The sequence below is a fragment of the Mchenga conophoros genome, linkage group LG16 (assembly GCF_057382185.1).
Source record: "Mchenga conophoros isolate Kocher_MC1m ecotype Shallow Benthic linkage group LG16, M_conophoros_male_GT1.1, whole genome shotgun sequence".
In the NCBI taxonomy this organism is placed as follows: Eukaryota; Metazoa; Chordata; class Actinopteri; order Cichliformes; family Cichlidae; genus Mchenga; species Mchenga conophoros.
The window spans coordinates 24800474-24812212 of NC_140541.1; the positions used below are offsets into that span (position 1 = coordinate 24800474).

Below are 11739 nucleotides of genomic sequence, written 5' to 3' on the forward strand. Positions count from 1 at the left end.
CTTTAAATCATGTACAGACATAATCACTCTTTATACTATTAACAGTCTGGCCTAAAAAGAGCTACCTGCTATTGGTCAAAGTTTCCTATCATAGAAAAGCCACAGAGCAGATAAGGTGCAAATGTCTAGTTCCTTTTTGTAGTCCACTTGAATTGCAGTATGTTATAGCATATTAATGGAATTTCCACTTCTATGTGGAATGAATCAGTGGTGATTTTACTGTATGTTTCGTTAGCAATTTAGTTGTTCTAGAACCTTGAAGTCTTTATGTTCTTAAGCTGTTTCAGGGTGTACAAACTTTGTTGGTTCGGACTGTAAGTAGTGCATTGAAAACAGAATAACCAGAATGTTAATCTTGACTCAAAACATTGCAGAATGAAGGTGGTCACCAAGTACAGATTTAAATATGAGTACAATCGTAGGTCCCAGAGCCACAATGAACCTTTGTTTGGACTACAGCAAAGCCTCTGTTCTTTGGTGATTCAACACAAACAGAGATTTACATGGTACTAGCGGTACAGAGCCCACCACAGAGCCCGAGCTTGCATCGCTCATTGAAAAGCACGATGGATATTTTCTCAGTTGACTGACAAAGCAAAACAGGAGCAACACATTCGGACCAGCGGAGAAGGTAATGTGACAATACTTGTTTAAGTTGGGATTTAAGAGAAAGTGCATCAGAACTGATTTGCCATTTTCAACACTACTCAAGAACCAAAAGACAGATGGAGATGAGTGCAATCCCTCCAAATACCCCAAAACGCAGTGCAGAAGAAGAAGATGCACTGGCACCTCAGGTACTGGAGATTCTCAGTGGGATCAGCATTGAAGCCTTTAAGACTCTGAAGGAACCTGAAGATAGAGATGTGTGGACCCTGGAAGAGGGAGATGACTCTGTGTTTTACAGTGATGAGGAGCAAGCTCAGGTGAACATCGTTACTGCATCAACCGGCATCAAGTGCCGACATCTTGCAAACACTGTGGCAGATGAACCTAGCCATCAGAGAGAGGTAAAGGCAGGGGAAGAACATGAAGCCAATATTGCCAAAGAAAATTTAGACATGGGAATGGAAATGATCCATCAGATCACTTGGACCCAAGAAGAACCCCAAAAGTTTCATACCGCCAAAGCTAAACTAATGTTTGCATTAGACTCTGGGGAACAAGGTGCTGATTCTGAACAGACTCCAGGAGAGTTTATGAGAATGTGTAAGGAGTTTTTGCAGCCACACTGGACAACTGTAGAAATGCAAGCTCACCCTGAACAAAATGTATCAGCGGAAGAAGGTAAGAGGAATTTCATATAACTTCGCATTGAAATAAAAGTGGTCTTTGTTTATAGACTGTAAAAGAAAAGATTTTGTCTTTCGTTTTCTCTTTAGCAAATCGGCAAATCAAAGAGGAAGAAGTGGAACTAGAAACTCACACACCAGCCCTAAGCTTTGATGTACCTAATGAGGAGAGTTATGCAAGGCTGCACAGGGAGGCAAACTACCCAGACCAGCTGTTTGGTGCTGAAGGCCAGAAATCAGGTGCTGGTCGGCTTCAAGTGGATCAGAAAGCTGAGCAGGGTCCGAACTTTAATGTCCATGCTGGTCTTTATCAAAACCCCCACCCGGGTTACTCCAGCCTGCCTTTGGTAAAGAAATCTGGCTGCAGTGAGAGCCAGCATTCATTTAACCATCTCACATCTACCAAGTACAGCACCGTGTCCTATCGCAGGATCCGCAGAGGCAACACCCGTCAGAAGATAGATGAGTTTGAGTACATGACAATTAATCACTAAGAATCTGGTTTCAATGTCCATCTAATGAAACCGTAACAAAAAAACAAAAGGAACATGTGTGCTTTACAGTTTACACAGAAATATCCAATGTAACACCCCATTATGTGCAAACCTTACATGCATACATAACAGTCACGGTTAAGGTACTCGGCTCAATAGAGCGAAAACATCTCATATTTGTAAAGAAAACCGTTGATTTATGTTGTTACTATTGGCTATTGAGATTTTTGGTATGAGAAATCCGGCGTTAAAAGTTTTAAATTCCTCAGAAGTAACCTCAGTAAATAACTATTAAAAAGAAATTCAAATGGCAGATGGAGGGAAATAACAAAATATATACTGTTGCACATTCATCAACTTGTTATTATTTTCACCTACTTTCACCAAAAATGCATTTTCATTCATGTCTTTTTCTTGAAATGTTTGTGATCATGTAATAAACTCATGAAATCAGAGCACAGGTTTATTGAGTGTTTTGAAGCAACACTTCCCTCTAGTGACAAAAACAAAATCATCAAGTTTTCACAGCAAAACCGACACATAAAAACCCCACAAAAGCAGCTTTTCCCCCCCAAATGACCGCTCAAAGCACACATCTCATCTCGAGATATTTAAAAAAAAAAAAAAGTGTTTTACACAAACAGCTTCATGCAATTTAACTCATTATTTAGTCCCAGCAATGATGAATCTATAAGGCACTGTTTAACCTTTGATCTTTGTAAATGTTTTACTAAAGAACTGAAGTGTTAAACAAAGATGTCCATCTGAATCTCACTTTTTCCCCAGGTGATAGTAATTTAAAAAAATAATATCCTCTACACTAAGTCCCAGTCCTTTGGCACACAATCCCACATCAGTCACTTAAAAAAAAGAAAAAAAAAGAGAAAAGAAATCATGCTTATTAATGCCCCCAAAACGCTTCTTTTGTACCCTGGAAAGTCCTGATTTGAGGCTGGACCACAGACCGTGCTGTAGCATGAGGCCACTGAAGTTTTTTTGTAGTGCATTTTTATCACATAAAACTCATTTCAGTCTCATCCACTACACAAGGTAGTTCGTGAACTGCCACTTCTGGAAGCTACTGCTGGGTTCACAAGGGTTGAGACGAAGGTCGTCACTCCTAGGTCCTGCTTCCAGGCACATATGGTTGGAAACAAACTCTGCTATGAGGTGCTCCGCCTTAAAGACAAAAAAAAAAGGGTGGGAGGGACATGAATGCAACGCTTGCATCTAAACACTCCTTACGTGGATTTAAAGGAGGCCAGCTCTGTGGTTTGGACTAAAGACAAAACAAAGATATTGTACAAAGCAAATGGCACACCCTTAGTCAACCTACCAGAGCAGAGTTGGAGGATTTGTGGAACCAGCGCAGCTCAGGCTTGGTGCCGTCACATGACCGTAAAGCAAACCTATTGCTGCTGCCTTGGGCAGCAACACACAGGTTCTGCTGCCGAATGTGTTTAATCCAGGTGTAATTAAAGTGCTGACCCTGAAAATGAGAGAAAAGGAGACAGAGTGACCAGCAGGTAAATATGCTGCATGTCAAACAATGTAAGATTTTGAAAGACGCCTCAGTGGTGCTGACTTGAATCCAAAGAGGCCACATTTAGAAAAACTTGGTCTCGTCTTGGACTCCACACTTGTTTATAGTGGCTTGGGTCCTTTCTCAGACTTTGACTGCATTTGTCTTGGTTATTTCTGGGTATTTTTGTTATTCCCACACCATAATTACCACAGTCATGACCACCAAACATGCAAATCATCCACATTTTTTGCCTGTGTAAAGACCAAGAAAAACACATACAAAAAGCCCTACTACAGATCATTTGGTGATATTTACATTTAAATAATCTGTTAAACACCTACCTGCTTGCTGAGATCACACGTCTCAAAGCACAAAGAGCCGTTATGCAAAGCCAGGCATTTTCTCAAGCCACGATTGAAGACCTAAAAAAAAAGAAAAAAAGAAAGCATTTTAAGAGAAGTGAAACCCCAGTAAACACAGGATTTGTTTACTGATTTACAAGAACACAAGAAAATAGTCCGTTTATATTCCAATCAGACAGAATGCTGACACTGGGTTAAATGAACAGATAGAGTACATACCAGGCCTTCAGCTTTCACTAAAGGAGCAACCATGTCCGGATAAACATTATCCAGGTACCACTTGAAGCTTTTGCATTTCAGCTTCTTCCTTAGCTCAATCTGCTCTGTGAGGTTGCCAATATCAATGCGCTTTTGATCCAGCAGGTGGTGGTATCCATGGCCATAGAAAAGATCCTTGTACTCATCTAGCCACACTTCAGCCACCCTTGCCAGGTTACGCTCCACTGTCTTCTGCCGGTCTTTGGGAAATTTATACGGATTCTGCCCGCGGAAAATGTGTCCCACACGAGAGCAGGGGATAATCTCGATTTCTCCGCCGCACATCCAGATCTGTTCAAACGGCAACAGGTACAGCACATCATCAGCCATGTGACAAACACTAACTTGAAGGCTGTTTCCAAACAGCTGTGACCAATATTCCCAGTAAATTAGCTGAGTGACAAACCTTAAATGAAATCTCCATATTCTCCCCACCCCACACATCCAGACCGGGATCATAGGTACCAAGTTCGAAGAAGTATTGTTTGTCAATTGAGAAAAGGCCCCCAGCCATAACTGGGCATCTACAGGACAGAAAACAAACAAAAGAGATTACTAAAAATAGCCACTAGAGCTATAAAAAAAACAAAAACAAAAAAACAACAAAAAAACAAAACATAAATTTTACCTGATAGGATCAGAGATGGTCAAATTAAATTTCTTGATATCCTCTGGTGGTACTGCACTCCAACCAAACACCAAAGGCCATTTGAAAATACCCCTTTGGAAGTTGTCAACCATCATATAACTGAGGATGAAAAGCCACAACACAATCCATTTTTTGGCCGTTATTATACCAAAACACATAACTAATTAATTAAATATGGTATTATCCACTTACCTCATGTCCTTATCACTGATAACTTCAATAACTGGACAGGGTACTTTCTTTCGATCCAGATAGACTCTCTCTAAGAGCGGCTCCAGCCACCCCACATTGCATTCAATATGAGAGTCAAGAAAGGTAAGAACCTCACCTGCATCAAAGGAAAGCATAAGAGTCCTGCTGCAGTTAAACGTTTTAAGAACCCTACAACGCACACAACCCTCACGAGTCACTTTTGTCAATGCATGTAAAGAACATTTGCAGTAACATCAATAATAATAATAGTATTACTGCATATATTGCATAATGTTTTTACAGTTCTAATCTGAAAGGTGTAAAAACAGGGACATACATCTGACCACCTGCATTTGCCATGCACGCTGGTGTCAGAAGAGTAACGCTGCATTATGGATTATATGTTGCTGGTCCTGAGACCTGATCCACCACCCTTGGCCTTGAGGACTGCAAGCGCTTCCATTTATAAGTATTGTTTGGTTTCTTGAGTCATAGTTAGAGACCCAACAAGAACATTTGGTCAACAGAGCAGCAGGCTGTGCAGAGGTGCAAAAGGCGGCAGCCATGAAGGGTTCAGGTAAGATTTTTGTGCTTTGTGAAGTCGAACATTTTTTACAGCACCTCAAACATTAAATCAAAACATAGTTCAAATTAAATAATAGAATACTTCACAACAAAGCTGTCACATGAATGTAGTTCCATTAAATATATTAGCCTGCTGGCATTATTTATGACCCTTGTTCCTACATTAGTTTACCTGAGCACACAATTTGACATATTAATGCATATTCTATTGCTGTCTTTATCTTTCTTTTTTGGGAGCCGTATCCTCTAACCCGTATCTATACCATGTTTATAGACTCATAAAGTATAAGAGACACCCTTATATGAGATTAGTCTTGACCATACATACCTTTGGCAACAGCAGCTCCAGCTAGCCTAGCTCTGATCAAGCCCTGGCGCTCCTTGAGACGAACGATTCGCACTTTGGGAAACTGGGCCATGTAATCATCCAGCTGCTTTTTAAGATAGTCTGCCAGAGTAAAAGCTCTTGGTAAAGCTACTTCATGCATGCAAGTTACACTGACAGCAGAGAACAATTAAAAATGACAATGTGAAAGACAATAAAATTATGATCATTTATATTGTTGCTAAGCCTACATAGATTATACAGAAATTAAAATAAATAAATAAAAAATCAATCATTCAATCAATCACTTAAGTAATAGTAGGTACATGTAAAATAAATCAATGGTTTAATTGTAAAACCAATATGCAGCTGTCACATATTTTAACACTTCTGGCTGATCAATAATGATCTAATGGTTTTCCTAACAATCTATATAGTACATTGCATTTGAGCATACAATGAAAAAGATATTTGAATAGCCAACATTTAATAACAAATTTTTAATCAACCCAACTGAGATACCCCATGAAGACAAGGCCAAGCTATGATGAATTCCAGACACTGTTACCTTTTGTGCTGAAGTCATCCACCAGAATAATCTCTTTAAGGAGGTGGGGTGGAGATCTGTTGAGCACACTGTGCACGGAGCGGAGGAGCGTTGACCACACTTCATCCACGAAGCAGAAGATCACGCTGGTGGAAGGTAAGTCATCGTGGACCAGACTCTGTTCACACCTGGAAAACACAGCAAAAATTAACATTCAAGCTTTGCAAGTGGTGGCAGCTTCAGAGATGACGTGCAGAAGACTCACATCTGCGGCCTGGTGTCTGGAATGGCACGGTCCACTGGAATCTTGTCACTGAGGTAGACGTTAAAATGGCCTTCGTCCCATCTCTTCTTCACCTCTGCATCCTCTTTCCAGCCAACGACAGCTGGCTGACCAAACTGGCCTACTGCGTTAGCATCTCTAGGACTGGAAGTCAAATCCAGAGAAAGCACTTTGTGGACACCTGATTTTCTAACAGCAGAGTTATTCTTGGAGTCGGATCCTCCTTGGAGAACGACTAAAGGCTTCACAGGTTCCTTTTTTTCATTCACAGGACTTTTAACAGTCTCGCTGAGCTGCTCCCTTTCTTTTGTATCTTCGTTCTCTAGTCTTTTTACATCCTTGTTGGGAGGTTGTTTGGGTGTTGTTTTATCTGGGTGTGCCTCCTTGGCCTCAAGCTGCTTTTTAACTGCTTTATTTGCCTTATCCGTCTTGTCCTGATGACTTTGTGCAACTTCAACAGGCTCCTCCTTTAAGGCAAGTTTATTTTTCTGGGTTACATTTGCCACTGCTACATTTAGATCAAAATGTACAGGTTTCTTCTTCCTATGAACTTCCTGATTTGGAGTAAAATTGTGCAGGGAAGCTCCATTATCACGTTTGGGAACATTGTCTCCTTGACTTTTAATAAAGTTCCTCTTTTGATCCCGTTCTTTGCCTCCATGTCTGTAAACCTGGTCAAGTTTGACACCTGAAGTGAGTGGTCCTTTCCCCGCCTGTGTCCAGTCCATCCTCTGCACCGGGTGTTTAAACCCCCTTCTAGTGTGCTGCGTGGCCTTCAGCTGCTGTTTGAAAAGCTCCTTTTCTCGTATCACACGCTCTTTTAGCAGCTCGGTATTCACTTCGTTTAGTGACATGCGGAGAGCAGCCATGTCAAACAGCAGCCAAATGACAGAAGCTACGAACACAAACGCCAGCACCCTCCCGCTGTCCCTTAAATATCTTCTAATCCTCATTATTGACATAGTTTTAATTTAAACAAACAAACAAACCCTTTGTAAATGTAAAAACACGTCAAAGAACCATACTGAAAGTGCCGCCTCTGTGGCACACTTTTCTAGTCTTTGGAGAAGTTATCTGCCTGCGTGGCATGCTAGAAATATTTCACGGAGCAGCAGCGGTAGTCAGTGTTGTCACTCATCAATACAGCAGGGTCCGACTCCCGTGGCGCAGCACGTAGGTACAATGTTAAAGCACTAATTTGACTTAACGTACAGTACCGGTTCGGTCATGTCCACATCCGCGAGCCATTACGTCTACCTCGAAATACTCCACAAACCTTTCGACGTCAAAGAGAAAAGTTTTCAGTTTCGCCGCAGGGTCTATCCACACCACAACTTTAACTTCAGTTTTGTATGAGGACGTTGCAGCCGACTTCCACATAGTCAGTAAAGTGATTGGACGGAGTTTCTGCCCGGAAAGCAAGTCAGCGGGAAAGAACGCGGACGGTACAGGAAACTGGACGTTTCGCCTTCAAAATAAAGGAATCTAAAGAAATTATTTCACAATCAGTAATGAACGAGGGAATACTAGGGTCACATTTTAAAAAAAATGAATAAAAGACATGAAATAAAAAAGGCGAAATTTCGAGATTAAACAGAGCTAACAAATATTTAAACTAAGGATATTTCCTCTATTTTTTATTTTATTTTAGTTAATTTTCCAAGGTCACAAAATCATTTCAGTTAGTTTTAATTTTACAAAATCTAATGTTTATTTATTTATTTTTTATCACAATTAAAACTAAATGTGATATTTATTTATTTATTTTAATCACAATTAGCTTTAGTTTTAAGTGTATTTTAGTTAACTGTGATGACCTATTTTTCTTAGAAGTGTGACCTTATTTATTTTATATTTTATATTAATTGGAATAGATTATAAATTTATGTTGGATATTAGATTTTGCAATATTATTTACAACTTTGGATAGTTTGGATATTATATATTTAGTTACCTTATTATTATTTATCTCACCTTATAATTTTGTGTAACATTTAAAATATTTATAACGGCACCTCGTGAGAGGTAATTTTGGTTCCTGTCTGACAGTATTTATGGTGTGACTGTTTTAAGAATTAAACTTAAGTTACACTCTAAAAATAATTAGCTCTGAGTATCATGTGGGTTAATAAGTTAAAAATATAAAACTTGGGCTAAAGTCCAGCAGGCTTACACAAACCAAATCTATTTCTCCATTCGTCTAAAGTTGTAGACAACTCCATCATTTTCCTCCTCCGTGAACTAATACAAACTCAGCTGATTAAAGTGCAAGAGATTACTGAATGACATTACTGCAATAGAGAAAAATATAATATGATTCCAGTAATAGGTCTGGTAATAGCACTGGTAATGTTAACTAATAAAACATGTAGTAAAAGCTAATAGCTAAATTATATATGGGAAACCATACATTTGTAATTTCAAGAAGACGGACACTCCCTCGTGTACCTAAATTTTAGCTACATCTACAAATGAATGTTTATTCACATTCAAATCATTATGAATGTAAATGAATTTTCATCCAGTTTTCACGTGCTTTTGTTTTTTTTTTAAATTTCTGATAGAATTTTCTGTGAAGTTCCTGGGTTTGAATCCACACTGGGGCCTCTCTGAGTGGAAGTTATACACATTTCTGTGTCAGTTCTCTCCAGATTATCTCAGTTTCTCCCACAGTCCATAGACATATATTTAAGGTTAACTGGTGATTCCGAAGTGAATGTGTGTGTGAATGGTTTTCTTTCTATGTGTTAGCCCTGTGACAGATTTGCAGCTTATCCATGGCTGACTGGCTTCTCACCCTATGACAGCTGTGACCCTGAGTTGATTAATCAGAAGAAAATGGATGGATCGATGGAAAAAAAGGTATTGAAAATGAATAAAATAAGATGAATATATAGATCATGAGTTTGTAATGTAACGTAAGAGTATAGTAAACTCCAGGGGAATTTATATGCAGTATCTGGTAAACCCTGATCTTTGCATGCATCACTGAATTTTATTTCAATATTCCTGATCCTTATTGGATAAAGAAATTACTAGCTCAACCAAAACTAATTATGGAAGCTTGTTTCTACCACAGGACAGCATGGTGATGCAGTGGTCAGAACTGTTGCCTCATAGCAGGGCTGGACTGGGACAAAAAATCAGCCCGGGCATTTTGACTAGAGACCGGCCCACCAGGATAAAGATTGAAAATGTGACGTCATTCAGGGGTAAAACCGCAAAGGATTCTGGGAACTTGTGGCAAGAGGTACTAGCGCACGCAGGCGTTCAATTGAACTCAGTTACACAGCGATAAAAAGAAACCCAAAAAGTGGCAAGAAGCTGTTGTATTATTAACTGCAATAGCCGGTCGCATGACAGCCACGGGAAGCCGACGGGTAAAGAGATAGTTTTTTTTTTTAATCGGATTACGTCTTTGAAGAGAAATTTTTAAGCCATGTTTCCGAAGTAAGAGCCGACGGATGGTCTGGATATACCAAAACGTCTCAGAACACTCCCGCTCACATGTTAGTCTGCTCCAAGCATTCCCACAAAGGTCAGAGTTTTGTAGTATTAATACGTCATTTTTCTTAACATAATTAGTGATATAGGTTACAAGCAAGTCTGGCGCTGAACAGAAATTGTCGCACTATGCTCCTTTATTTATTGTGCATAAATAGTGAATTGTCCTGACACAATATTGCGTTTCGCTTCTGTTATTACCATGGTACATTGACAAAAACATATACTTTTAATTACAGGGTAAAACAGTTGTTTTGTATCACTAATTGTCCAGTGCGATTACAGCATACAATATTGTAACAACCGTGGGTTAGTGGAGCTGAACTGACTAAACTGCTCACTAGCTAAAACGGCTAGCAGGGCTCTAGCAGCTATCGCTAAACTTCACAACAAATGGAGAGCGCTCGTGCCTCATACACCACACAACCCCGAGTGTCTCAGCAGCAGACTGATAATCCCCAAATGAGCCAGCAGGAGGGTGTAGTGGTTCACACCAATCGTTTATTTACCATGTTTTTGTACAACAACATAACGCTGCTGACACCAAACCCCTATCACGCTCCCACCACATAGACTCGCGGTGTCAGCCAACCATGCCAATTCAACCCACTCCACAGAACACACATCAAGTTCACTGTGGCTTACATTAACATAACACTAACACAACATGCGAATCAAACACATAGGAACTAGCAGAGCGATAGAAAACACAGACAACACAATACCCAGAATGCACCTGGCTAACAACCCCAGCCAGGTCATTACAATATTATTGTCACTGCTACATTTCTGTAATGCTACCAGAAATTATTTCCACTACTAATTAATTACCGTTGAGCTCAAAGGTTATATTAATAAACGGTTAACGAATGTGTATTTATGATGACGATTTGTGAGACTGGTAAACTTACCTTTGTTCGTCCGATGGTCTTTCGTTCTACACGGTGCATTTCAAGGTCCTGTCGGTAAACTGTACCTGGGCTTGTTGCAGTGACCTGAAGTTACTAAACTTCACGAGTGTATGCACTCACTCCAAGAACCGTATAATTATAAATCTGAGCGTGGTGAAAGTTGGGCAGCACACTGACGTCTTTTGTCCACTCTGTGCGCTCATAAGGGTCTGACCCTTTCACTCCTTTGATTTTTTCCTCGTATCTTTTCTTTGTCTTTTCGTCGAGTCTGTCTTTGTACCGACCGGCATTGTTCTCCTTTTGTTTTGTACATTCCTTTTTTGTGCGGCAAAGAAAAATGCAAGAAAGAAAAAAGAAAAAACAAGAAGGTATTGGAACCGGAGAATGAACGTTTTGCGGTGCTGCAAATGCTTGCATTTGATGCGGTACTTGGATTGTTTTGCCACGAGTTCCCGGCATGCAATGCGCGAAAATCACGTGATTGCTAAACAAGGGGGCGGGTGCATCCAGCCTCCTCGGCTGTAATTGGTCCAGCCCAGAGTCGATCATGACCAATTGGCCAATCCAACACCTTTCATTATATATGCCCTTCCTAAAAAAAAATCCATCGGCCCATAAAAACAAAAAATCGCCAGCGGCCCACCGGGCAAGTGCCCGGTATGCCCGATGGCCAGTCCAGCTATGCCTCATAGTGAGAAAGTCTTGGATTGAAATCCATGATCTGGTTTGGATTTTGGAAACAACCATCTATAATTAGAAGATATATATTTTAATAAATAAAACTGGCCATGACAAATTATTACATCTAATTC

General features: G+C 40.0%; 2 protein-coding genes across 3 annotated transcripts; one reads left to right on the forward strand and one right to left on the reverse strand.

Moving 5' to 3' along the window:
* The first annotated feature begins 511 nt into the window (after nucleotides 1-511).
* On the forward strand, nucleotides 512-2242 carry ermn (ermin). Of its 2 annotated transcripts, XM_085249101.1 has the most exons (3): nucleotides 512-631; nucleotides 713-1287; nucleotides 1383-2242. In XM_085249101.1, the coding sequence occupies exons 2-3, from the start codon at nucleotides 726-728 to the stop codon at nucleotides 1784-1786; spliced, it is 966 nt and encodes a 321-aa protein (XP_085105227.1). In that variant the 5' UTR covers nucleotides 512-631; nucleotides 713-725; the 3' UTR covers nucleotides 1787-2242. The 2 variants fall into 2 exon arrangements, with proteins under 2 accessions (XP_085105227.1, XP_085105226.1); XM_085249100.1 differs by having other exon boundaries at nucleotides 520-1287.
* galnt5 (polypeptide N-acetylgalactosaminyltransferase 5) lies at nucleotides 2236-8155 on the reverse strand. Its single transcript, XM_085249099.1, has 10 exons — nucleotides 6495-8155; nucleotides 6251-6417; nucleotides 5686-5805; nucleotides 4773-4908; nucleotides 4560-4679; nucleotides 4338-4455; nucleotides 3893-4222; nucleotides 3653-3733; nucleotides 3123-3275; nucleotides 2236-2965 (listed from the first exon to the last, which is right to left on the reverse strand). The coding sequence occupies exons 1-10, from the start codon at nucleotides 7472-7474 to the stop codon at nucleotides 2828-2830; spliced, it is 2343 nt and encodes a 780-aa protein (XP_085105225.1). The 5' UTR covers nucleotides 7475-8155; the 3' UTR covers nucleotides 2236-2827.
* Nucleotides 8156-11739: the final 3584 nt, after the last annotated feature.